General features: G+C 35.9%; 1 protein-coding gene across 4 annotated transcripts; it reads left to right on the top strand.

The window, feature by feature from the left end:
* The first annotated feature begins 1617 nt into the window (after positions 1–1617).
* Positions 1618–24182, top strand: LOC139120386 (uncharacterized). Of its 4 annotated transcripts, XM_070684777.1 has the most exons (7): positions 1625–1732; positions 2056–2079; positions 17605–17687; positions 20051–20230; positions 20817–21014; positions 22779–22979; positions 23618–24182. In XM_070684777.1, exons 3-7 carry the CDS (start codon positions 17621–17623, stop codon positions 23848–23850), a joined length of 879 nt encoding a protein of 292 aa, XP_070540878.1. In that variant the 5' UTR covers positions 1625–1732; positions 2056–2079; positions 17605–17620; the 3' UTR covers positions 23851–24182. The 4 variants fall into 4 exon arrangements, with proteins under 4 accessions (XP_070540888.1, XP_070540878.1, XP_070540871.1 ...); XM_070684787.1 differs by lacking the exons at positions 17605–17687; positions 20051–20230; positions 20817–21014; positions 22779–22979; positions 23618–24182 and adding exons at positions 4426–4605; positions 5857–6054; positions 7010–7210; positions 8044–8584 and having other exon boundaries at positions 1618–1732; positions 2056–2160; XM_070684770.1 differs by lacking the exon at positions 2056–2079 and having other exon boundaries at positions 1627–1732; positions 17592–17687.
* The last annotated feature ends 761 nt before the right edge of the window (positions 24183–24943 follow it).

The raw sequence follows: 24943 nt of genomic DNA, 5'->3' as shown, positions 1-24943 counted from the left end.
TTACAGATTTGAATATTTTGATCGTGCACCAGAAAGTCAGACGATACAGCATGTCGCTTATAGGTTGCCATGTCTAAGAGTATGACTTACTTGTATTTAAAACCAGATGTGACCGCAGTGAATCAAAGTAGCGTGTCTTCTCCACCTATATTCAACTCCAGGGAAACAGTCTGGGTATCCGGTAGCAATACCTAATCTATTTCAAACCTGTCCACACCAAATAAGTTTTCAAAGAACACTAGAACAATGTAAGATAATGGTTATGTTAACTCACAGGAATTTCTCCCTAGAATTTGTATCTGTTAAAATAAACTTCAGTTAGAATGCTTATATTTGCTTTATGGAAGATGCTGACTGGTGATGACGGGTTATGGCGGGTTATGCGTTCAACAGCACTATTAGTAGAGCAATCGTCAAAGTTTTCTTGGTTTAATCTCATTTGAACCGTAGGAAACCGTAGGAAAGTAGTTATATGGTGTTTGATGAGAAGGATTAGACCACGGGATCCAAAAACATGCATTTTGTGTTTATGTGCCTGAGAAGCAGACAGTTTTACCCATGAAGATGCAGAATGAAGGCTACACAAACAATTGACAAAATGTTCCAGTGTCTCATATCTCAATAAAGGCAGGAGGACTTCCACCCCGTGGTGCACTGGTCATCTGCGCACTAGTCATATTCAAATGAACTGCACAAAGACAGCTTACAAGCTCAAATACTCCTTTTTCCCCTTCAAGGATGCATTCCCGAATCTGATTTGATTTTTCGACAAAGAATATAAAAACCATTTGAAAGCTGAAAAGATTAACACAGGCTAGCTACACATTTTACATTCATAATAAAGCAGCTAAAATAATGCTCATCCTAAGAACTTAAGTGTAAGCCCTTTTGCCCACCTTATTTGCAAGAAAAAGTATAAGATATGTAGTCTTTGATAAAAAGTTATTGTCGCTGATGTAATGCAATTATTGGAGCATATTTCCTAAGATTCATGGATATTTGAAATTTAATTACATTTTTTAGAGGACCTAGTATTTTGTTGTATCGTATGCAATAGTTTGCTGGTTTCCTGTGTCTCAAGTTTAGTTACAACAGACAATGTTATTGAACATGTCAGCCCCTGAATTGTATCTCGTTCATTTGACATTTGATGAAGTCCTTGACATCAGCTCCAGGGGAAAATGTCGGGTAGAGTTTGACCATGCGGTAAGTTTCATTAAGTCGACAAAGCTGCCATTAATGACCATCAACGCCTTCACTCTGATCTTTAGTTTTCTACATTACAAGCGATGACGATGGTTGAATTCATTGATTTCTAAGACATTTTAAACATTTCTCAACGGATTTCTTTTTGGTGAAAATTTTAAGGTTATCTGACGTAACTTGAACGTTGAGCTGAATTTTTGTGTGATTATGGGTATGCTGATTTTTGACAAGGTGCCAACATACACGTGTAACCATTTGGTTTTCAAATAATAATAAGACCAATTTTGGAAAATATTATCCTCTTCCGTTTATTGATCACGATACGACGTGATTTTACCCAACATCTGATCCAAAGGGGAGGAGTTTCAACCATGTAAACAGCCGGGCAGAATTGATCGAATCTTCGTTAAGCTTCCATTAGTCTTGCAGCAGGTGTAAGTTACACACAACCACTGTACTTACGCGCATTTGAAGTGCAGCGGACGCTGAAGCTGCAGGGCAAAAAACAGTTTCCACACCAAACACGGTAAGTGTGTTGCCTCCCTAGAATCTGCGATGTTTGTAATTTGCAAGACTCGTCTTTATATGATTTCGTATGCACGCCAATCTAAGACAATAGGTATGTTCTCGGAGCGATTGTTATACAGTAAATACAAATGATTATAATTGATCACAACAGAAACTGAGCGGTTATCTTCGGTGAAACAAGATGCTGATAGCAATTACTTCGTTGAACAGCGTTACTTTAGTAAATATTTACTTTTGCACCAAAATGTTCACGTGTATCATATATCGAAGAAAGTCACATCTCAAACATGTTTCGTGTGATTTAATTTTGCCTAATGACAGTCTATTCTCAGAGTGATTCGGAGAAAATTCTTATCGGAAATGCAGTGGCTGTACCTTGCCGTCTCTTTGTCGTCGTCGCAAAATTAGCTGAAGCGGGCAGATTTGGTCAGTCTTGCTTTTGTTAACTTTTTTCTCTGAAAGTTATCATTGGAGCGTCATTTTGAGGATTCTCGTCCATTTGTGAATTTTGGCCTTCAAATCAAGCCAAACATAAATGTTAACACTTTCTAAAATGTTTATCAAACGTCTTTTCTTTCCAATTTATGCAATTGTGTAAAACTTTTTCATCTAAGATAACGGGTAATATTTTTAGGAGCGATTTTTCTATAGTATACACTATGGCTTCAATCAGTGCCAGGTGATAAGTGGACAAAACTTTTCGTGGGGTATTACAAGCTTTGGTATTACAAAAAGGGATGTTTCTAATCTTTTTAGGGAAGATAAATCCTATATACCTTTCTTATCAAATTGTCGTGCATATTTGTTCAGGTACAAGACAAATCAGGATAGCATTTAGATTTAAATAACTTAACGAAAGTGATTCTATAGAGTGTGTGTGTGTGAGGACGTTTGAGTCAACAATGCAGATGTATTGTTTTATTCGAGAAAAGAATTTAAAGATTTGAATTCAATCTATACTCTGTGTGTACCGGGTAAAATAAAATTGTGATTGTTGTTATGCATTAGCCTATTTCAAGAAGCTTGTCGGTACTGGTCAAATTATTACAACAACATTACATCTAAGAGACCCATGTACACTGGAAGTAGAGAGGTGTCAACTTTAATATCAAATTGAATAAGTTCACCATTGACTTGTTCATTGCAAAATATATTATTCATTGAACAGCAGCAAGACAAGCTCCCGACGATCTTCCTGCCACAACTCCCGAAAACTTAAAGCTCAAATTTCAGTGATCCCACATGTATAATTTTGCAGATTTTTCAATGCATCATACATGTTAAAATGCTGATGCTATCTTCTGAAGAGGCTGTATACCCGTAAACATTTGTCAATTCTAAAAAGATATACGACTGTTTATAAGTTCTCCGAGTTGTTTGCAAATATTCGACATCTATTCAATAATTATGAAATGAAATTGTAGGTTAGACAACGGCAGAAGAGGAACAATCTGTTAACAGAAAATGATAAAAGAAACTGACAACAAGAATTGGACGGTAACATCTGATGATCGATCACTGATCATAGGAACACCAATCAAATACAAAACTTGAGAAAATAAGATAATCAGCAAAATGTGAAAAAGACTGCAAAAACGATGACTCAAAGGCAGTGACAAGAAAGGAGAGATAACTGATGAATTAAGAATATACCACGGTGACATGACAATAAATACTGGTGTTTTTTTGAAACAAAGCACAATGTTCGTAAATAACAGGAGGCAAGACGCAGGGTCTATGAACACTGTCCAATGATGGAGAAAAAAAAAACAGCGTAAAATGCCAAAACAAAGCACTTAAATGTAATTGCAAAAATGAGGACAAGAAAAACACAAACGACTCGCATCATACACAAAAGGAATCCAAAGCCGCTGAACCACCTATGACAAAGAGATCTATCTAAAAAGTAACTGTGCCAGTCCAGAGTCTTGCCTTATACTAACTTTTACCTCTTCTCATTGTCGTAAATCATGGAACATTGTGTTGTTTTGGTTAGTTTTTAATTGAGTGATATATAAATTTATTAAAAAGGATTATTTGGGCTTGTTCCCTCCATGTCCGGTGTTGCAAAGTGTGTTCTAGCATATACTTAACTATGGTAATATGTTGTCAGAAAGTGATGCTCAAAACATTGCAGGATTTCTGACAAACGTCACAGCTGTTGTTGAACTCCTAAAGTGCAATTATTCGGTACTAGTCATTGTCACTTCTTCCCTTCGCAGTATTCCCTTTTTTGAGTATTTATGAATTCGTTTGGTCTACCACATAGTGTAGGAAATCAAACAGATCACAGAGTTAATAAAACGCATATTTGAGGCGACATTTAATAAAATAGCAGACACTATATATTTCTTTTTGGGCGATAATAAGTGACTGGCGTTTAGCTTAGGGGAGAGAGAGAGAGAGAGAGAGAGAGAGAGAGAGAGAGAGAGAGAGAGAGAGACGTTATGTTTGCAATGTATTCATTAATCGCCAAAGCTTGCGTCGCAATTAACATTTAAGAAGTGTTCAATGCGACTTAATGTTTTCAATCACAGAATCATTTCAATTTTTACATATTGATGTTATTCATCGTTAGATCCTGCATCTTGCAAAAGTGAAGGCCAGTACCAGACAAATGTTGAGACTGTATATGGTTAGAGTTTGTTCACGGTTTTATCTTTTACGTGACAATTTGGATTTACTATACAGCTAATGTTGCAATTGGTAAGAAGATTAAGGGAAAAGGAAAGGTAAACCTAAGGAATGTCGTGGATGGAGACAAGGAGAGCTGCAGTGAAACGAGTAACTTACCGGATGGAACCATGACAATTGACCTCTTGCAAGAATATGAGATAAATCGTATAAGACTCCATCTGTCAAAGGACGTCCGTAAGTACAAGCAATAATTATTTCATATTCCCCCACAAAACTGGGCGTACTTTCTCTGAGTACATCTCACAATTAAAGCCCCAATAGCTGCAAATGTTTAATAAACCGATCTCAAAATATCCTTAGTTTTCCAAGAGGTTTCTTTGAATAAGACCCATTAGAGACTGAAAAAGTGTATAACGCTGCCATGAGTGTCGTGAGTGGCATGTAAATTCAAATGTTTTAACGTCATTTTAGATTTCCCGCAATTTTCAAAAACTTATCATATGACAGAGAAAATAAAGATTGCAACAACAAAATGTTAGCCACCGTGTGATGCATTCAAGTAAATGGCATCGTACTTGTTTCTGTTATGATCACGATGTATATGTGCAGGAAAATACTGTATTTTGTATTTTCCCGTGGGGATGCCATTTTATTGGTGCGGCACCCATTTATTATTTAACCTTTTAAAATGTGTAGTCATGGTCCAAATCAGTGAGCAGTGATACTTCAATATACGTCCTTCAGCAAAAACATTTAAACGAACCAACTCTGGTTTGAAAATACAATCATGAAAATAATGCATAAAATTAGCAGCTATTGGGGCTTTAAGGCCAAACACACACACACACACACACACACACACACACACAACACATATTATATATATATATATATATATATATATATATATATATATATATATATATATATATATATATATATATATATACCACGATTGGAACTGATTTGAGAGAATTGGATCTTTATATTTTTCAAAAATCTCAAAAGTGTTAGGTGCCCTATAGATGAATGTTGCAATAAATCATTTTACTCATAAAAGCAAAGTGCAAGAGAAAAGTCCGAGACAAAAAGCATATGAGCTTACATATGCAGATTAAAGTGACATTATTTCACAATCCAATTATCCAAAATTAATTTATATATATATATATATATATATATATATATATATATATATATATATATATATATATATATATATATATATATATATATATATATATATATATATATATATTTCAACAAAAGTCCCATTGAAATTCGCAAATCAGAACACCGCTGTTTTTAATAGCAGTTTACGAAAACAGTAGCATATTTTCAGACTGACGACAAACATAAACCTGCTGTCTAAAGTTTAACTTAGCGAAGTGATCGAATTGATGGTATTGTCCTTACTTCACAATTTAAATCAGCGATGTCCAAAGACTATAAGAACTTATAAATCATTTTACGTTTGGAATGCAGAGTCTGACGGTGTTGCTAGAATCCGTGTTGGAAACAGCCTAAAGGCCAGCGAGAACGAAGTTTGCGCAAGAGTTAAGAATAGAAAGGGTGGATTGCTGCTGTTTTCGAAGTGCGGGGCGTCCGGCAGATACATAATAGTGCAGCAACTTAGAGACTGGGGCAAGTCAAATCTTTGCGAGGTTGAAGCCCTTATTCCAGGTGAGTAACGATTGAATACCTTCAACCGTTACGTCATACATAATCACAAGACAGAAATCGTTGCCACCTGTAAGGAAAATTTACAACTATTAGTTTTCTTCTCACTCGTATATAACAAATACAGCACAGCACAATAGAAAACAGAAAAAGAAGTGATATCAGGTGTTAGGAAAGCTGACCTTTTAAATAGTGAACTTGGTACGTTGCAAGGAGGAGTGGACAACGACTAATTGATATTATCTGTTATTGAATTCTGAATCGTCAGACTACTTTTACCTTTTGGAGGTATTTTCTTTCACAATAGTTCTAGGTGATGTTAAAATTCGATGAATAATATTTGTTTTGATGACGACACTTTGAAACCAACTCAGTTTGTTTAACAGTGCAGAATTGTCAGCATTAATTATGCGTAGCTTTTCTGACTGTAAAAGATTACATCATTACATTTGCGGGATTTTTAGATTTTGAACGACTAAAATTGCAAGTTTTTCCGTCCCAACAGCATAAGAACTTTTATAGTTTATTGACAATGAGGATTCAATTGCAACCTTTGATGATATGTGATGTGCTAAGGAGATTTTATTTTTGTTGTTGTTGTGAAGAACTTAGCACTATTGTTATCGGCACTGATAATCGCCAAGTAAACTTCTCATAACGCATAATTGCATTATCTTTATATAAAGCCACATTTAAGCCAATAGCATGGTACATCATGAGCACATGGTGTGTTATAAACACCGTAATTTGGACTCCATTCGGGCAATAGCACCTGTTTACTACTCCTCGTGGACCAGGTAATAGGTGTTCATAATGGACTCCATTCGGGCTATTGCGCCCGTTAACTACTCCTCGTGGACCAGGTAATAAGTGTTTATAATGTGAAATACAGTTTATTTTCCGAAACTGAAGAACGCGTATGTTACATTTTTCGCCTTCTCTCTCTGTAATTATTCAGCCTGCAAATTTCCTGTAAAATTGAGCAATGCTGCAGAGGGTAAAGAGTATTTTGAAAGTATAACCAGGGCTGCAATGGATGTAGAAAGAAGATTTTCTTTCTACAAAGCGGAGAGAATCTTCGATTCTTCTTGGCTGATCGATCTGGGAGAAGTGAGTGATGTTTATGAAGTTACTCTAATCAACAGAGATACCTGCGATGGTAAGTCAATACGTGATGTATCTCAGCCAATAATATACGGGCAAGTGGGTCATCTACTTGTCTTTCAGACAGGTTGATGGCATGCCAATGCCATTTTTGATAGTAAAACCCCTTCATACTCTTTTTAAGAGTGCATTCATGGCATCCTGGAGTGCTAAGTGGTGTAGTTTGTTTTCTCTATGCTTCAGGGGGGGGGGGGGTGAAATCTGCTACAATTTTCTAAGCAGTATCTGACAAGTGTATGATATTAAATCAAACATTGAAGACAAGACAATGTTTGTATTACGTCAACCGAGTATACAGTATTTGAATCAGTGAGTTACGATCCCTACAAAGTTTTAGAATTTGGGGAAAATTCGTCTCAATAAACGTTACTTCGTCATAATTCTGTCTGGACGTTATAGGGATCGAGCCTCGGTTACACATATTCGGACTCTCAAACTTTTACAATTCTTTTCTGATCTACCACTTGTAGGGCCCATTTTGAAGCTATTGGAAAATGAAAAATTTTCATGGGCTTAATTTTTTGAAAATCGACAATTTTAGTTTTTTCTCCATAGAGTTAACACAAGAATGGCTGCCATTTTGAATTTTAAATATCGGTAAATCTTGGGTAATTTGTTTCTCTAGTACTAAAATTTGCACGGTGACCCCTTATTTTTTATTCTTGATTTTGAAAGAGAACGGTTTAAAGATTCCTTAAATAAAGTTTGAGCTACAGTTTAATTCTTTCATTTTCGAGGCGGATACTACCTTCAGCAAAGATGTGGTTACGTTTTCTCTCTTTTAAACAATTGTTCATCTTCTTGATTTGTTGTCCATGTTTTTTGTAGAATACCCGGCTATGGATACTGAAGTCCGTGTGGGCAATGACAATCAGGCCACCTTCAAAAGTAACGATGTGTGCAACCAGGTCATGCACCGCAGAATTGGCAAAAAGAGAGAAAAGGTTACTTTCCAGTGCGGCTGCGAGACGCCGATGAAAGGCCGTTACGTCACTGGAACCGTGCAGAAACCTCAATCGTCGTTGCAACACGTATGCGTGTTACAGGTGATGACTGGGTAGATTAGTTCATTCAATTATGATGGTAATGATAATGAATTCACTGATAAAAAAGGTTATCTTAGCAAATATTAGTTTGCAGACAACATTTCGAAATTCATAGTCTGTGTAAAGCATGCAAAATACGTTCCTTCATGACCCGAACCTCTATTTAGACCGTGGTATAAATGTTATATTAGTGTAGTTGTAACCTGAAAAAAATGTCACCAGATCATAATTTGAAGAATATTAATGATCATTACCTATGTACTTTTCTCGTCACACTTTCTCTTCACAATTCTGTCTGTGGAATAAAGTATCCTCGTAATGAACTTTCCGCTGTATTGTTTTCAATCAAAGTGTAATTCACATTGAGCCTCAACTTGGTTCAAGTTCTCTCTTTCTGACGTTGCTAATGGGCGTTCCGTTACGTCAAAAATGAGATATTGGCTCCTGCACTTGCTAGTTTAGCTTACTTCAAAGTGATATCGAAACACTGTTTTATGTCAAAACACTTTTATTGCTGAGTCTTAACCAGATTACTGATACGCTGCAGTCCACGGCTAAACACTTTCGACAGTACCCGCTGGCACTCAATATGCGGCGAAATTTGTGATCTCTGGCGTATGCCGTAGTGAACTGCAAAGGGGAATCAACTTACAATGATACAATCTGCATATTGTCGATTACCTGTACATGACGACAGTCCTTTACATCAAAGTTAACTTGCAAACTCAACACCCAGACATACACATAGAATTCGTGACCATAGGCATCACAGGAGCTCTTGATGATCCTAAAGTAAAAGTATTTCAAAGTGTAAATGTAATTTGTGGTCATGCTAGAGGTATTAAAATTCAATGTTGAGTGGAATGGATCCGTCACGCTATATGAAGTCCATTTTGTATCTTAGCAGAAACAACTGACGTTGCATCGATGAATACAGGTAGATCGCGCATAGGGAAAAGATATTCGGACTCTCAAATTTTAGCAATTCTTTTCTGACCTACCACTTGTGGGGTGTCATTTTAAAGCTATTGCCGAAAGAAAAAGTCCCTCCGTCTTATTGTTTTAGAAAATCCAAAATCTAATTTCCCCTCATAGAGTTAACATAGAGATGACGGCCATTCTGAATTCAAATATCGCAAAATGTTGGGCAATTTGTGTCGTTAGTTCCAAACTTTGCTCGCCGACTCCCGATTTTTATTGTTGATTTGGTAAGAGAATGGTTGAAAGTTTCATTTAGGAAAGCTCAGCAAAAGCTTAAGTCTTTCACTTTCGAGGCGCATACTACCTTAAGAATTAAATTCAGCCATTCCGTTCGTCAAAATGTCAATTATCGTACAACTAAAAACCAATGAAATCAAGGCAAAACAAAAACGAAACGAAAGCAAAACAAATCAAAGAAAAACAAAATGTGCAGACACAAAATATAAAGGAGGAAAGCTATGGTACAGATCGTGAATCATTTAGACATTTGGTCATTCAGTCAGTCACTCATTTCGTTTTTCACTCATCATCTGCAATTCGTTCATAAATAATATAAATACTATTGTAATTAAGTGGATAAATTCATAATCGAGAGAGACATAATAATGTGAGTAATGCATGTTTGTCTGCTTGTAAGAGAAAAACCATACGTAATTTTGAGCATTGATTTCTGTAGTTTGAACTTCACTGAAAGCAGTAATTTTTCATCAAATAAGGGCATGATGTGGCGTTTTTAGCTCGATGTCGATTGTTGCTGAGCAAATTAACCTCGGTATAACTCGGTTACGGCCAAATTTGTTAACCAGTTCATTTCTTTTTTTTTATTTAATCTCGAACCAACAGGTTGCCCCAATAACAGGTTCGTTTGAAAATAACAATATAATACAAAAACGAAAACGTAAACAAACAGACAGGAGAATTCACGTAAGAAAAAACCAAAAAACAGCAATAATACGAAAGATACACAGAAATACATCCAGATAAAAGTAATTATTCAGAAAAAAGGATCTTACATAATCCATGACGAAAATTACTGAAGTTATTAAAAATATCTACATTTTGCTTGTTACAGATAGAATTAAAATATGTCTGAGATCGTGATAAAAATGAATGTTTCAAGATATTCGTACGTGCTGACACTGGTCTAAAAAGAACAGCACGACGCAAGGTAAAAGCAGGAACGTTAAAATGAATCTGTGCAAGAACATCTGGTACACTATAAACTGAGTGAAGGATTTTATAAAGAAAAAGAGTGTCTAAAAATTTTCGCCTGTTCTCCAATGTGGGAAGGCGAAATTCATAACATAGGTTACTATACAGAGCCCTTGAGTAAGCCATCGATGAACGGAAACAAAGATACTTGATAAATTTTATTTGGACTCTTTCTAATTTCTTTATTAAATATAATTGATGAGGGGACCAGATGGGTGAGCAGTATTCAACGTGGCTTCATCCACAACATCAACCCAGATCGAATATCCCTTTTCGTTCTGGATAACGATAAAGAAAATACTGTTCTCTTATATTCAGTCGTACACAACATATAAAACACCAATGCTTTCAACAGTCTGGATTCGTGGCGCTTTCCCTTTATCTCGTTGATCAGAGTCCATTTCACTTTTCAAGTTGGAATTCCGGCGCCTGCATGTTTGCATAGTGCGAAATAGGCAGATAACAGGTTTGGCCGGGGGCTGAGCTACAATGAAGTCAAAAGCTCAGCAACAATTGATATCGAGCTAAAATGCCAAGATCATGGTCTCATTTAATAAAACAATTGCTACTTTTAGCAAAGGAGACAATGTTCAAAACGATGCATGTTTTTTTCTTTAAAAACTTGCAAATAAGTATCACACTATTTACACTATGAATGAATTATGAATGAATGAATGAATGAATGAATGAATGAATGAATGAAGAAATGAAGAAATGAGTGAATGAGACAATGGTATGATAAGTAAATGAGTGAATGACTAAATCACTCACTCATTCAATCAATCAATAATAAAAATATTGTCTCTTCAGGAGATTGTAGAATTAATATATGTAAAGGGCAGAAATATTACCGTTATTAATATGTTGATTAAACACTTTTGAATTCTTCTGATGTGCTAGGAGAAGGTTTGGAGTGACTTTGTGTTCTTCTTTGTCAGGCAAATATTTGTTTTATTTATTTATAACAGTTACTCAAATTGTTGCTTGAAGAATTGGTTCTTTTTAAATCAACTTTGATTTATGTTCTTTAGGGAAATAACAAGTAACTACAGTTTTCTTCACAATCTGTTGGCCTCCTGTTTTATTTATATTCATACCACTGCTGACAAGTACATTTTCAAGATCAACAAGCCCATTAAAAAATGTCAATGCTTGAAACAACACATTTATATTTCTTATACTTTTCTTAAGATGATTTCCGATTTTAAATCTTGCAAGGTTTACAGTAAAAGAACTACAGTAAAAAGTCGATATTTCGTTTTTATTAAAAGAACAATCAGTCTTGCAATTTGGAAAAGGAATCTCAAAAGAAGTTAAAAATTTAAATATTTTTGCTTCATTGTACTTAGGTGCTAGTTATAATCAACTTTGATATAACTTTGAGGTGAAAAATCAAATAATAACTTACGGCTGCCTTCACACTCTCTTTGATCTCATGTTACATTCATATTTATATCATTCTTTAGAAGTGAATTTTCACAAAAAACTCTATTTATCGCATTATCCTAAGAAACATTAAAAGATTATTAAGTGGCAAACATTATAACACTTAATGTCAACTGCAAAAATTTGCCCTGGCAATTATGCATGGAACGGCTAAATGATTAAAAGGGAACAGTTTCTGTGGACGACCATCTACTTCTCGCATTTCATGACCGTTTCCTATTTTCAGCTGATGGGCTTCGGTATCCTTATCATTTGAAAGCCAAATGCATCGGAAACGCATGCCCAAAATATGAATTCCTCAAAAGAGCGTTGCGATGCAACTACTCTATATTCTAAATGATCTAGTATACGTTCTAAAATTGTTGTGTTGAATCGAACGAGCCAAGAAAAACAAAAGGGGAATATCAGGGGTTACTCGAACGAAGCTCTGCGATTGTATCTGCAACATTCTCGTCAATTCCAGATACATGAAATCTTCCCACATAAGATCATTGTCTCTGCCAGTCAACCAACGAGTCAGAACTTCTACTCTGCCCTCATCGTCCATTTGGCATTTCTTTCTTGCTATGTCCGACATATCGACTCCAACATTCTGCCCCAGAGGGCGCCAGATAGTTTTGATCTTTTGTGAAAGTATACGCATACCATCGTCTTGTACTCTATAATAGTGTCAAATAACGTTATTCATATTTAGGTTATGAAACACACCATAACTAAAGACATCATAATTACTAGACACGGATAGACCGCTGATAAGTCAATAATAGAAAAAGACTCTATTACTTTTGTATTTTTTTCACTAAACTGCAGCCTTACGAGCTATCTGGGAGCAAATATTTGCACAGTTCTAAAGTATCCATCCATATTAGTTCATTAGACAATGGATCTTTCTTGGCGTACAAGGCAAGTCAGCAATGGCTTAATTGTACATTCTTTTATACCCAACTCAAAATTTTATCTTGGATGTGTGACAATGGTCATAAGGATTACAGCAATATTAGCGGATTGGCTGGTCATTTGATTTCAGAAATCGGACGATTTCTGTTCAGAGACATCGTGTTGTATACGATCATGTACAATACCTTCTTGCCGGATATCATGACTGCAATATTGAAGTGGGAGATTTTCATTGTTTTGACACGTAAAGTAGAAAAATAACAGAACAGACGACTTAAAACATTACGGTATTTTCATGAACATTTCCTAGTTGCGTATGCTTTTCCCCAAATAGCCGCCTTTTGAACTGATATGCTAACTTCGTATGAAGCCATAAAAACGAAGATGAAGAAGTTTATTCCATTTCATTTTTATACAGTTATACTTGTTATTTACTTGGTCTTTGTTAAACTATTGTTTCTCATGTTTTTATTATCATCCATATTTTTGAACTATTGAAGTAATAAAATATACAATTCTCTTTAAATCCAGGTCTGGTGACCGGTCTTATAATTCACATGCAGGAAACATACACCCAGGAGCAATTTCAATATATTTAATTTAAATCGTTCGCATTTATCAAGTTAAACAAAGAACTTATTCTGAAAGCCTTAAATGGGTCTACAGAGATATATTTCCAGATGCATTTTCCCCTTACATCATTAACAAAATAGCATCTTTGTTACACTTCACACTCATGTGATATGGATGTCCTTTTGGGGCTACAACACCAATGCCGGGATTGTCATTGTACAGTGTTGCAACAGCAATGTTTCGTAAAAGGTACACTCATGTGACATCGATGTCCTTGCAAGGCTGCAACAAGCATGCTGGGGTTCTCATGGTACAGTGCTGTTTCAGGTATGGTTCACTGTATGTAAATGAGTGTTACATGAGTGCTGCACAAGATGTTCCAGCATGCCTGTAACGGTAATGCAGGATCATGCCTGACATAACTGCAATGTAACATAAATGCTACACTGCAGTTACTAGATAGTTATGCTACATCAATGCAGTCTTTTAGATGTGAAACAAAATTTTGCCGTTAATCAAAATGCATTATGAATTCAAACTTTGTGGAAAAATGGAAACAAACAAACAAACAAACAAACGGACGGGTGGACGAAGAATGACTTATAAAAGTTGATCCGGTGTCAGTTGCAACAGCTGCACTAAACAACAGTTACATAATTTAATGTGATAATGTCACCGTCCTGAGCAGAAGCTGAGTTACTGTTTCACTGAAATGTCAACAGGCAATTCAACACAACTATCTAACGTACTAGAGGTAGACCACATACTCCTTTAAATGGAACAGCCATGTGTACCAAGACGATTCTTACTTTGAGAGGCTTTGTTGCAAATGAATTTCGAATCTATCAAATAATTTACCTTCTGTTTATTCTGATTAGATATATGTCTGCTAAGGTGTTTCAAGCAGAAAATAGGAAAGGCTGTGCAGTAAAAGAGTTTCCTTTGCAATTCCAATCTGTAGCAGCAACACAGAAAGATAAATTGTAGTGGAAATACTCTTTAGGAATTCGGTTAAAGCGACCAAGATGCTACATTCGAATGTGTGCTCTACAGTTGGCGTAGATTATTTCTGCAATTCAACAAAAGCTTTCTTTAACGATGCTATGCTAGAATGTTTCACATCTCTTGTCTCTTAGTATACGCATGCATTCGTGCCAAAAGGGCAGGAAAAACATACGTCTGGCGCTTGTCATGGAATGGTTTATCAATAAGTCACCAAAGTCGTAAACTAAGGAACAGAAGAAAGCACTGAAGACGTCGTTTCAATTGAATAATGACAATATGCCTGTCATGAAAAGGTTGTTCATTTCGAATGAAATATCAAGAGAGTGAAAATACCGTAACTAAAACAGTACACCGACAATATAATTAGTAATTTTCATGGTTACGGATTTCAAAAGCGACAGGGTACTACATGGCTTTCAGGTTTCAACTATACTACAATAGGCCAGCTGTTGTAGATTATCTAAAGTACACGGATTAATATTACTTTTGCTATCCGTTCCCGTCGGGTCTCTTACAGATTTGAATATTTTAATTTTGCATCAGAAAATCAGACAATGTAGTTTATCGCGTATAGGTTGCCATGGCTTACTTGACACCAGCTGTGATCACCATAAATTGAAGTCGATGTCTGCTCTACCTAGTATTCAAAAACAAAATCTAAGTAAAAGCTGCCGAATAGCGATGACCGTTTAAAACGTTTAAGTTGGAGCAGCATGTTGCCACACACATTTTTTCAAAGCAACATTTCTCATCTAAGATGACAAGGAAACCCCCTCATATTATACATTTTCAAAAGCAGAGACTCTAATGTTTAGTATTATAGTAGCAGTTTACTCAAAGGATGACGTTGGTGTATATTTGGGGCAAAAAACCTCAATTTTGGTATTCATGATAAAAATTTTAAACACGATTGGAACTAATTTTGGATAATTGGATGGTGAAGTAATGACGATTTCATCTACAAATGTTATATGATCTGCTTTTCTTTTTATATTCACACTTGTTTTTATGATTAATTTGCAATATCGATTATTAAGCTATATGGCGGCTAACACTTTTGAGAAATTTGAAAAATATTAAAATCTAATTATCCCGAATTAGTTCCAATCGTGTTATAAATTTAAGTCAAAACCATTTTCTGAAATGTAATACTTCATTTGAAAGAAGAGCATATGTATGAAAAAACGACTATTTTGTTTTGCATTATCTATCCTCATTCTAAAATGGCATGGGTTGAAAGACTGACACTCAAAAAGTGATTAAAATCATGATTAGCAAAATTAAAATGCCTCTTATTCGAAATGTAAGAATTTATCTCCAAACAAAATAGTCGTTTTGTTAAATAGCATTCAAAGAACATAATGTGAAAATTCAGAAAATTTGACCCAGCCAGAGTGGAGTTAGATTCTTTGGAAATCTTGAAATTGGAGAAGAAAGAAGCTAGGAAATAAGGTGATTTGCATACATTTGCATAAACCAACACTTCTTTATCACGTCACTTACGACCGCTTGATAGGCTAAAAGGTGTACCCAACCAGTATTTTGATCTTGGGTTAACAAATTCACTAACATTGAATGAATATTTGCTAAAAAGTGTGTTGGGTACAGCACCCCCTTAAAAGGGCTATTAATAGAGCAACAAAGAAACACATAATGCAGTAAATCGCCAAGCTTTATGTTTGCCTCACCCTTTTGGTGAATTCTGCTGTATGATGAGAAGAATTAGACAGTGGGATCGGAATCATGCATTTCGCGTTTATCTACATGAGAAGCAGACCATTATTCCTATGACATTGTATGTTGAAGGCTGACGCTAACGATTGAAACACGATTCCATGTCCTCAATTTCAACATGTGAGGGAGCGGGGGGGGGTTTGCCACCTCATGATGCACTAGCTCATCTGCGCACAGTCATAACAAATGAACTGCACAAAGACAGCTTACAAGCTCAAATATCTCTTTTACGCACAACCAAGGATATATCCCGGAATCTGCTCTGGGTTTTAAACTAAGAATTAAAAAAATCGTTTTAAAGTTGAATCAAGAAAGGTTAGCTACAAATATAACATTCATAGGAAATGGTTTCATTTCCGCTAGGATAACTCTCATCCCAAGAACGTAAGTATTCAACCTTTCCTTCCCTTATTTGCAAGAAAATACGTAATCTTTCATCATGAAAAATTATTGCCTCGATAACAATGCAAGCATATTACCAAAGATTCATGGAAATTTGAAATTCAAAGTAGTCGTCATTACCTGCGTTAAATGTGCAGAACAAATAGGCCTACATTAGGGATTTTCAATAGGACCTAGTAACTTGTTGAAATAATTGAAACTTGTTGAAATAGTTTTTGGAGTACTTTATCTCCATTTTATAGTTAAAGCAGGAATGTTATAGAACATTTCAGCCCCTGAAATGTATCTCGTTGAACTGACATTTGATTAAGTCCTCGACATCAGCTCTGGGATGTCTGGTAGAGAATGACAATGCAACAAGTTGCATAAAACTGACGAAGATGCAATTAATGACCATCAGTGACGGTACATTAAAAACAATGACTATCGTTGACTTTATTGATTTCGAAGACATTTTAAACATTGCAATGGGTACAGACCAGTTTTTGAAATATTATCCTCTTCCGTTTATTGATCACGATATGCCGTATTTTATAAGGCAACATCTGATCCGAAGGGGGAGGAGTTTCAACCATGTAAACAGCCGGACAGAATTATCGTATCTTCGTTAAGCTTCCATTAGTCTTGTACCAGGTGTAAGTTACACAACCAGTCTACTTTAGCGCATTTCAAGTGCAGTGGACGCTGAAAGCTGCACGGCAGAAGCAGGCTCCACACCAAACAGGGTAAGTGTACTGTCTCCATAGAATCTGCGATGTTTATAATTTGCAAAACTTGTGTTTATATGTGTAAGCACGCCAATCTAAGTCAATATCTATGTGAACTTCTCGGAGCGATTGTATTGAAGGAAACATGAAGGCTGTTTTGGATTATGGATTGGTATGATTGCGATTATTTTACTATTGATCACAACAGAAAATGAGCGGTTATCCTTAGCGTAACGAGGAGCTGAACAGCGTTTGACGAACTAATTATTTACTTTGCGCCAAAACGTTCACGTATATCATAAATCGATTAGTAAATCACTTCTCAAAAATGTTTCATGTGACTTAATATTGCTTAATGATATTCTTTTCCCAGAGTTATCCGGAGACAATTCTTATCGGAAAATGAAGTGGCTGTACCTCGCCGTTCTCTTTGTCGTCGTCGCAAAATTAGCTGAAGCGGGCGGATTTGGTCAGTCTTGGTTTTGTTAACTATTTATTTCTGAAAGTTATCATTGGATCGTTCATTTTAGGACTGTCACCTTTTTGTTAATTTGGACCTTTGAATCACGCCAAGCATAAATGTTACCAATTTATTAACTGTATACCTGGCATCTTTTCTTATCCGACTCATATGAGCGAGTAAAAAATTGACAATATAAGGTAACGGGTAATATGTTTTCGGAGCGATTTTTATACAGTATACACTACGGCTTCAATCAGTGCCAGATGATAAGTGGGTAACACTTTTCGTAGGGTATTACAATATTTGGTATTACAAAAAGGGATGTTTCTGATCTTTTTAGGGAAGATAAATCCTGTAAATCTTTTTTATCTAATTGGCGCAGACATTTCTTCGGGTAAAAGAAATATCTGTATTGCAATAACATCTCAATGACGTAACGAAACTGATACTATATAGTGTGTGTAAGGAGGTTTGCGTTAACAATACAGATGTATTGTTTTATTCGAGAAAGGAATTGAGAGATTTGAATTAAATGTATACTCTGTGTGCACTGGGTAAAATGAAATTGTGATTGTTGTTATGCATTAGCCTAATTTAAGAATCTTGTCGGTAGTGGTCAAATTACAACAACGGAATTAAACCTAATAGACCCGTGTACACAAGAAATGGAAAAGTGTCACTTAATATCAAATTGAATAAGTTGACTATTTACTTGTTCATTGCAAAATGTTTTATTCATTCAACAGCAGTAAGACAATTCCCGCTTCAACGCCAGCCCTCTCCTCGAAAACTTAAAGCTCCCAAACACAAATTTCATTGATCAAACATATATCATTTTGCAAACTTTTTCAATGCAATATACACGTTATAATGCTGATGCTATCTTCTGAAGAGGCTGTATACCTGTAAACAATTGTCAAGTTTAAAAAAGGCACACGACTGTTCTCTTAGTTGTTCGCTAATATTCGACAGCTATAAAATAAAATATGAAATGAAATAGTTGTAGATTAGACAACGGCAGAAGAGGAATAATTTGTTAACAGAAAATGATAAAAGAAACTGACAACAAGAATTGCTCGGTAACATCTGGTGATCGGACAATAATATAGAGAGACAACAACCCAAAACTAAAAAAAGTGAGATAATCAGCACAATGTGGAAAAAGCTGCAAAAAACGATGACTCATAAGCAGTGACGAGAAAGGAGATATAACTGATGAATTGAGAATATACCACGGTGACATGATAGCAAATACTGGTGTTTTTTTGAAACAAAGCACAATGTTTGTAAACAACACGAGGCAAGATGCGAGGTATATGAACATTGTTTAGTGATAAAGAAAAAAAAGCGTAAAATGAAAAAGCAAAGCACTCAAATGTAATTGCAAAAATGACGACCAAAAAACAAAAGCAAACTCGAGTCGCATCTTACACAAAAGGAATCCAAAGCCGCTGAACCATGTATGAGAAAGAGATATATCTAAAAAGTAACTGTGCCATTCCAGAGTCTTGCCTTATACTAACAGTTAACTCTCCTTATTGTCGTCAATCACGGAACATTGTGTTGTTTTGGTTAATTTTTAATGCAGTGATATAAATGTTTTAAAGACGATTATTTGGGCTTGTTCCCTCCATGTACGGTGTTGCACAATGTGTCCAAGCGTTTAAATTTCTTTAGCTATGATAATAGGTTGTCAAAAGTGATGCTGAAAACATTGCAGCATGTCCGACAAATGTCACAGCTGTTGTTTAACTCTTGGCTGGATCGTGGAAGTCCAATCATTCCTCTCTTTATTTGTGATTTATTGATTCAAAACTTTCGCCAAGGTACTAGTGATTGTTACTTCTTCACTTCGAAGTATTCCCTTATTTTGAGCATTTATGAATCCGTTTGGTCTGCCACATAGTGTCAGTAATCAAACAAATCACCGTGTTAATAAAAAACGCATACTTTAGGCGACATTTTACAAAGCAGAAGAGGCTTTTTTGGGCGATAATAAGTGACTGATGTTAAACGAGAGAGAGAGAGAGAGAGAGAGAGAGAGGAGAGAGAGAGAGAGAGAGAGAGAGAGAGAGAGAGAGAGAGAGAGAGAGAGAGAGAGAGAGAGAGAGAGAGAGAGATGTTATGTTCATTAGTCGCCAACAGCTGACGTCGCAATTAACATGTTAAGAAGTGTTCAATGCTACTGTTTTCAATCACAGAATCATTTCTACTTTTACATATTGAAGCTATATTTCGTTAAATCCTGCATCTTGCAGAAGTGAAGGCCAGTGGAAGACATTAATATAATTTGAAATGTTCAGACTGTGTATGGTTAGAGTTTGTTCACGGGTTTTACTTTTACTTGACAACTTCGATTTACTATACAGCTAATATTGCCATTGGTAAGAAGATTAAGGGAAAAGGAAAGGTAAACCTGAGGAATGTCGTGGATGGAGACAAGGAGACCTGCGGTGAAACCAGTAAATTACCAGATGGAAAAATGACAATTGACCTTTTGCAAGAATATAAGATAAATCGTATCAGATTCCGTATGTCAAAGGACGTCAGTAAGTACTAGCAATAAGTATTTTAATTCCGCCAAAAAACTAACTAAGACCTTACCTGGAATAATTCCTGTTCGTGTATCTTACACTTAAAAACACACACACACACATACATACATACATACATACATACATACATACATACATACATACATACATACATACATACATATCAATATCTATCTATCTATCTATCTATCTATCTATCTATCTATCTATCTATCTATCTATCTATCTATCTATCTATCTATCTATCTATCTATCTATCTATCTATCTATCTATCTATCAATATCTATCTATCTATCTATCTATCTATCTATCTATCTATCTATCTATCTATCTATCTATCTATCTATTTATATAGTCCTCAAAAGTATCATTGAAATAAGCAAATCAGAACACCGCTGTTTTAGCAGTTCACGAAAACAGTAGCATATTTTCAGACTGACAACAAACATAACCATGCTCCCTAAATTTGAGCTGGACGATTTGATCGAACTGGTAGTAATGTCCTCACTTCATAATTCAAATTCATAAATTTCTAAAGAATAAGACAACTGAGAAATCCTTTTTACGTTGTGAATGCAGAGTCTAACGGTGTTGCCAGAATCCGCGTTGGAAACAGCCTGAAGGCCAGAGAGAACGAAGTTTGTGCAAGAGTTAGGAATAAAAAGGGCGGATTTCTTCTTTTTTCGAAGTGCGGGGCGACTGGCAGATACATAATAGTGGAGCAACTTAGAGACTGGGGCAATGCAAATCTTTGCGAGCTTGAAGCCCTAATTCCACGTGAGTATATGGATGAATAAATATAATGAATGAATGAATAAATGGAATATTTATCGCATAGTTTAAAAGGCAAATGGCCCTTAACGGCACAGATAATACAAGACAGAAATCGTCAACACCTACAAGGAAAATTTACAACTTAAGGAATCTTTGAATTCAAACATGTAAGGTTTATAGTTCTTCATAACTCGCTTATGGTATGGTAATCGTAATCGACACATCGCAACAACACTAAACTATTTCTCCTGTCATATTTACGCACTTTCCAAGATAATTGGGTTTATTTCAGTCGACAAAAATGTGCATACTATGATGATGATGCCACATTGGCTTCTACCATTACCATTTTTAATGTATTCATGAACGGCATAGATACACTATTGTTAGACAATTTAGAGTCAACCCATTAGTTAAAACTAAGAAAATTGTGTACTGCATTTTTAGTGTGATAATATTAAAGCAAAAACAACAAAAAATAACAACAATTTAAATAATGCTTTAACATTTTTGTGGTGACTTCGTTAGTTTTCACATGAAGTGCATCGTCTTCCGATTGGCATCACCATCATATACAATTGAATGGAAATCTAATATACTGTCATTTTTACATATCAAAAAGAATGATTTTAATGGAAAATAACACACAAGGCATACTTTAAGACTGCTTTATCAATTGTGCAGAGTACTTTACAGAACGTGCAACTTTGGAAAGTACTATATTAGAACTGTATTTTGATCACTTTGTAACATGCGCACAAGGTTCCTGTCCCCGTCAGTCTTGAAAATTGATATAAATTATATCCACCGGTGGTCCAAAATCATAGTCAAAAGTCATATTCAAGAATATTGTATGTAATAAATACTGCATAGCACAATAGAGAACAGATAAAGAAGTGACGAAGTTACGAAAACTGACCTTTTAAATAGCGAACTTGATACATTGCAAGGAAGTGTAATAAGCTCTCTCTGTATACAACGACTAATTGATCCAAAAATGTCCTCGTGGGAGCTCGATGCTCAAGAGCGTTATAAATAATAACACAAAGTACAAAGTAATTATATCTGTTACTGAAGTTTCAGTAGTTAGACTACTTTAACTCTTGGGAGGTACTTTCTTTTACAATAGTTCTAGTTGATGCTGAAATTTGATAAATAATATTTGTTTGGTGACGACACTTTGAAACCAACTCAGATCATTTGTTAAACAGCGTAGATTTGTCAACATTGATTACGTATAGCCTTTCTGACAGGAGGGGAGTACATCACTACAATTGTGAGATTTTAGAGTACGAAAATCACTCAGTTTGAGCATTGACCCTAGAGAAAAACTCGAGGGTCCATGGTTTGAGCGACTAAAACTGCAAGATTTTCAATTCCAACAGTTAAGGAACTTGTACAGTTCATTGACAGCAAGGATTCAATTGCAGATGGGGACGTTACGATGTATGCTAAGGATATTTTGCTTCCTTTTCTGACAAAATTGGAACTCCTATTACTGATACTGATAATCGTCAAGTAAACTTCTCATAAGGTATCATTGCATTATCTTTACATCAAGGCACATTAAAGCCAAAAGCATGGAACATCATGAGCACGTGATGTGTTATAAAACACCATAAATTGGACTCCATTCGGGCCTTAGCGCCTTTTATTATCCCTCGTGGACCGGGTAATAAGTGTTTATAAAGTGAAATACAGTTTATTTTTCGAAACTGAACTACGTGGATGTTTCATATTTCGCCTTGTCTCTCCGTAATTATTCAGGCTGCAAATTTCCTGTAAAACTGAGCAATGCTGCAGAGAATAAAGAGTTCTTTCAGCAAATAACCAAGGCTGCATTGGATGTAGAAAGTAGATTTTCTTTCTACAAAGCGGAGAGAATCTTCGATTCTTCTTGGCTGATCGATCTGGGAGAAGTGAGTGATGTTTATGAAGTTACTCTAATCAACAGAGATACCTGCAATGGTAAGTCAATACGTGATGTATCTCACCGAATAACAGATGGAGGAGTCGGTCATCCACTTGTCTTTCCGACAGCTTGATGGCATGCCAATACCATTTCTGATAGTAAAACCCGTTCATACCCTTTTTGAGAGTGCATTGATGGCCTCTTAGAGTGCTAAGTGGTGTGGTGGTGTGGTTTCTTTGTCTCTACGTTCGGAGGGGCGGGAGTGCTGAAATCTGCCATATTTTTCTAAGCAGTAATCTGACAAGTGTATGATATTTTATTTAGACTTTATTTAATCTCGATAAACTGTTGAGCCAATGGCTCTTCTCACACAGTGTCGAGAAATCATTAAAATTTACAATATATACATTAAATGGTTAGGTTTTCGAAAACCGAAAATTTAATTTTTCCTCTATTGAAGTACCACAGGAGTGGCGGACATTTTGAATTTCTAATATCGGTAAATCTTGGGCAATTGGTTGCTGTCATACTAAAATTTTGAGAGAGAACGGTTTAAAGATTCCCAGAGGAAAGTTTGAGCAAAAGTTTGTCTTTCATTTTCGAGGCGCATACTACCTTAAGCAAAGATGCTCTTACGTTTTCAGTCTTTTGAACAGTTGTTGATCTTCTTGATTTGCTGTCCATGTTTTTGTAGAATACCCGGTTATGGATACTGAAGTCCGTGTGGGCAATGATGGACGGCCCAGCTCCGAAAGTAACGGAGTGTGCAACCAGGTCATGCACCGCAGAATTCGCGCCACGAGAGAAAAGGTCACTTTCCAGTGCGGCTGCGAGACGCCGATGAAAGGCCGTTACGTCACTGGAACCGTGCAGAAACTTCAAACTTGGATTCAACATGTATGCGCGTTACAGGTGATGACTGGGTAGATTAGTTCATTACATGATGTTGGTAATGATATTGAATTTACTGATGGAATAGGTTATCTTAGCAAATATCAATTTGCAGACAACAGTGGGAAATTTACAGTCTTAGCAAAACATCCGAAAATACGGCTAGTTTTCAATCGGATCGAACCCACAACATACATTCCTTGAACCTCTTTCGTATGGAGACCGTGGTATAGATGTTATGTTGGTGTAGTTGTAACCAAAAAAGATCATATTTGAAGCATATTTATTTAATGATCATTGCCTATATTTTCCTCGACACAGTTTCTCTTTAAAATACTGTCTGTGGAATAAATTATCTTCGAAATGAACTTTCTTGTTCTCAGTTGTATTGTTTTCAATCAAAGTTTAATTCACTTTCAGTCTCAAATTGGTTCAAGTTCTCTTACTGACGACGTTGCTAGAGCGCGTTCTGTTACCTCAAAACTGAGATATCGGCTCTTGCACTTGCGAGATTAGCTTGCTTGAAAGTGATATTAAAACAGACTGTTTTATGTAGACAAATTTTATTGCTTATTCTTAACCAGGTTACTGATACGCTCCAGTCCGCGGCTAAAAACTTGGGCAGTACCCACTGGTATTTAATATGAGGAGAAATTTGTGATCTATGGCGTATGCCGTACTGAACTGCATAGGGGAATCAAATTACAATGGCACACTCTGTATATCGTCGATTACCTGTGTTGTGACGATAGTCCTTTACATATCACACAGACATACATATAGAATACGTGATCATAAGCATCACAGGTACCCTCAAAGTAAACGTTTTTCGAGGTGTTAATGTAATTTGTAATCGTGCTGCAAGTTATAAAATTCAACGTACAGGTGAGTGGTTCCTTCACGCTATATGAAGTCAATTTTGCAGGTTAGCAGAACCATATGATGTGGTATCGATGAATTAAGGTAGAACGCACCCCGGGGACAGATATTCTGGCTCTCAGGTTTCTACAATTCGTTTCTGATCTACCATTTGTAGGGATTCATTTTAAAGTGCTTGGAGAAAGAAAAAAACTTTCTGCATCTTAGTTTTCCGAAAATATGAAATTTACAATTCCCCTAGAGCTAACAC

This window comes from Ptychodera flava, chromosome 2 (genome assembly GCF_041260155.1).
Source record: "Ptychodera flava strain L36383 chromosome 2, AS_Pfla_20210202, whole genome shotgun sequence".
Lineage (NCBI taxonomy): Eukaryota > Metazoa > Hemichordata > Enteropneusta > Ptychoderidae > Ptychodera > Ptychodera flava.
This window is presented reverse-complemented; position numbering and strand designations above follow the sequence as displayed.

What these genes read in the sequence shown, in the direction of transcription:
- LOC139120386 (XM_070684777.1), top strand. Translation starts at nt 17,621, where the DNA reads ATGAAGTGGCTGTACCTCGCCGTTCTCTTTGTCGTCGTCGCAAAATTA. An exon ending in CCGTATGTCAAAGGACGTCA is followed by an intron (nt 20,231 to 20,816) that starts GTAAGTACTAGC and finishes TTGTGAATGCAG; the next exon opens with AGTCTAACGGTGTTGCCAGA. An exon ending in CAACAGAGATACCTGCAATG is followed by an intron (nt 22,980 to 23,617) that starts GTAAGTCAATAC and finishes ATGTTTTTGTAG; the next exon opens with AATACCCGGTTATGGATACT.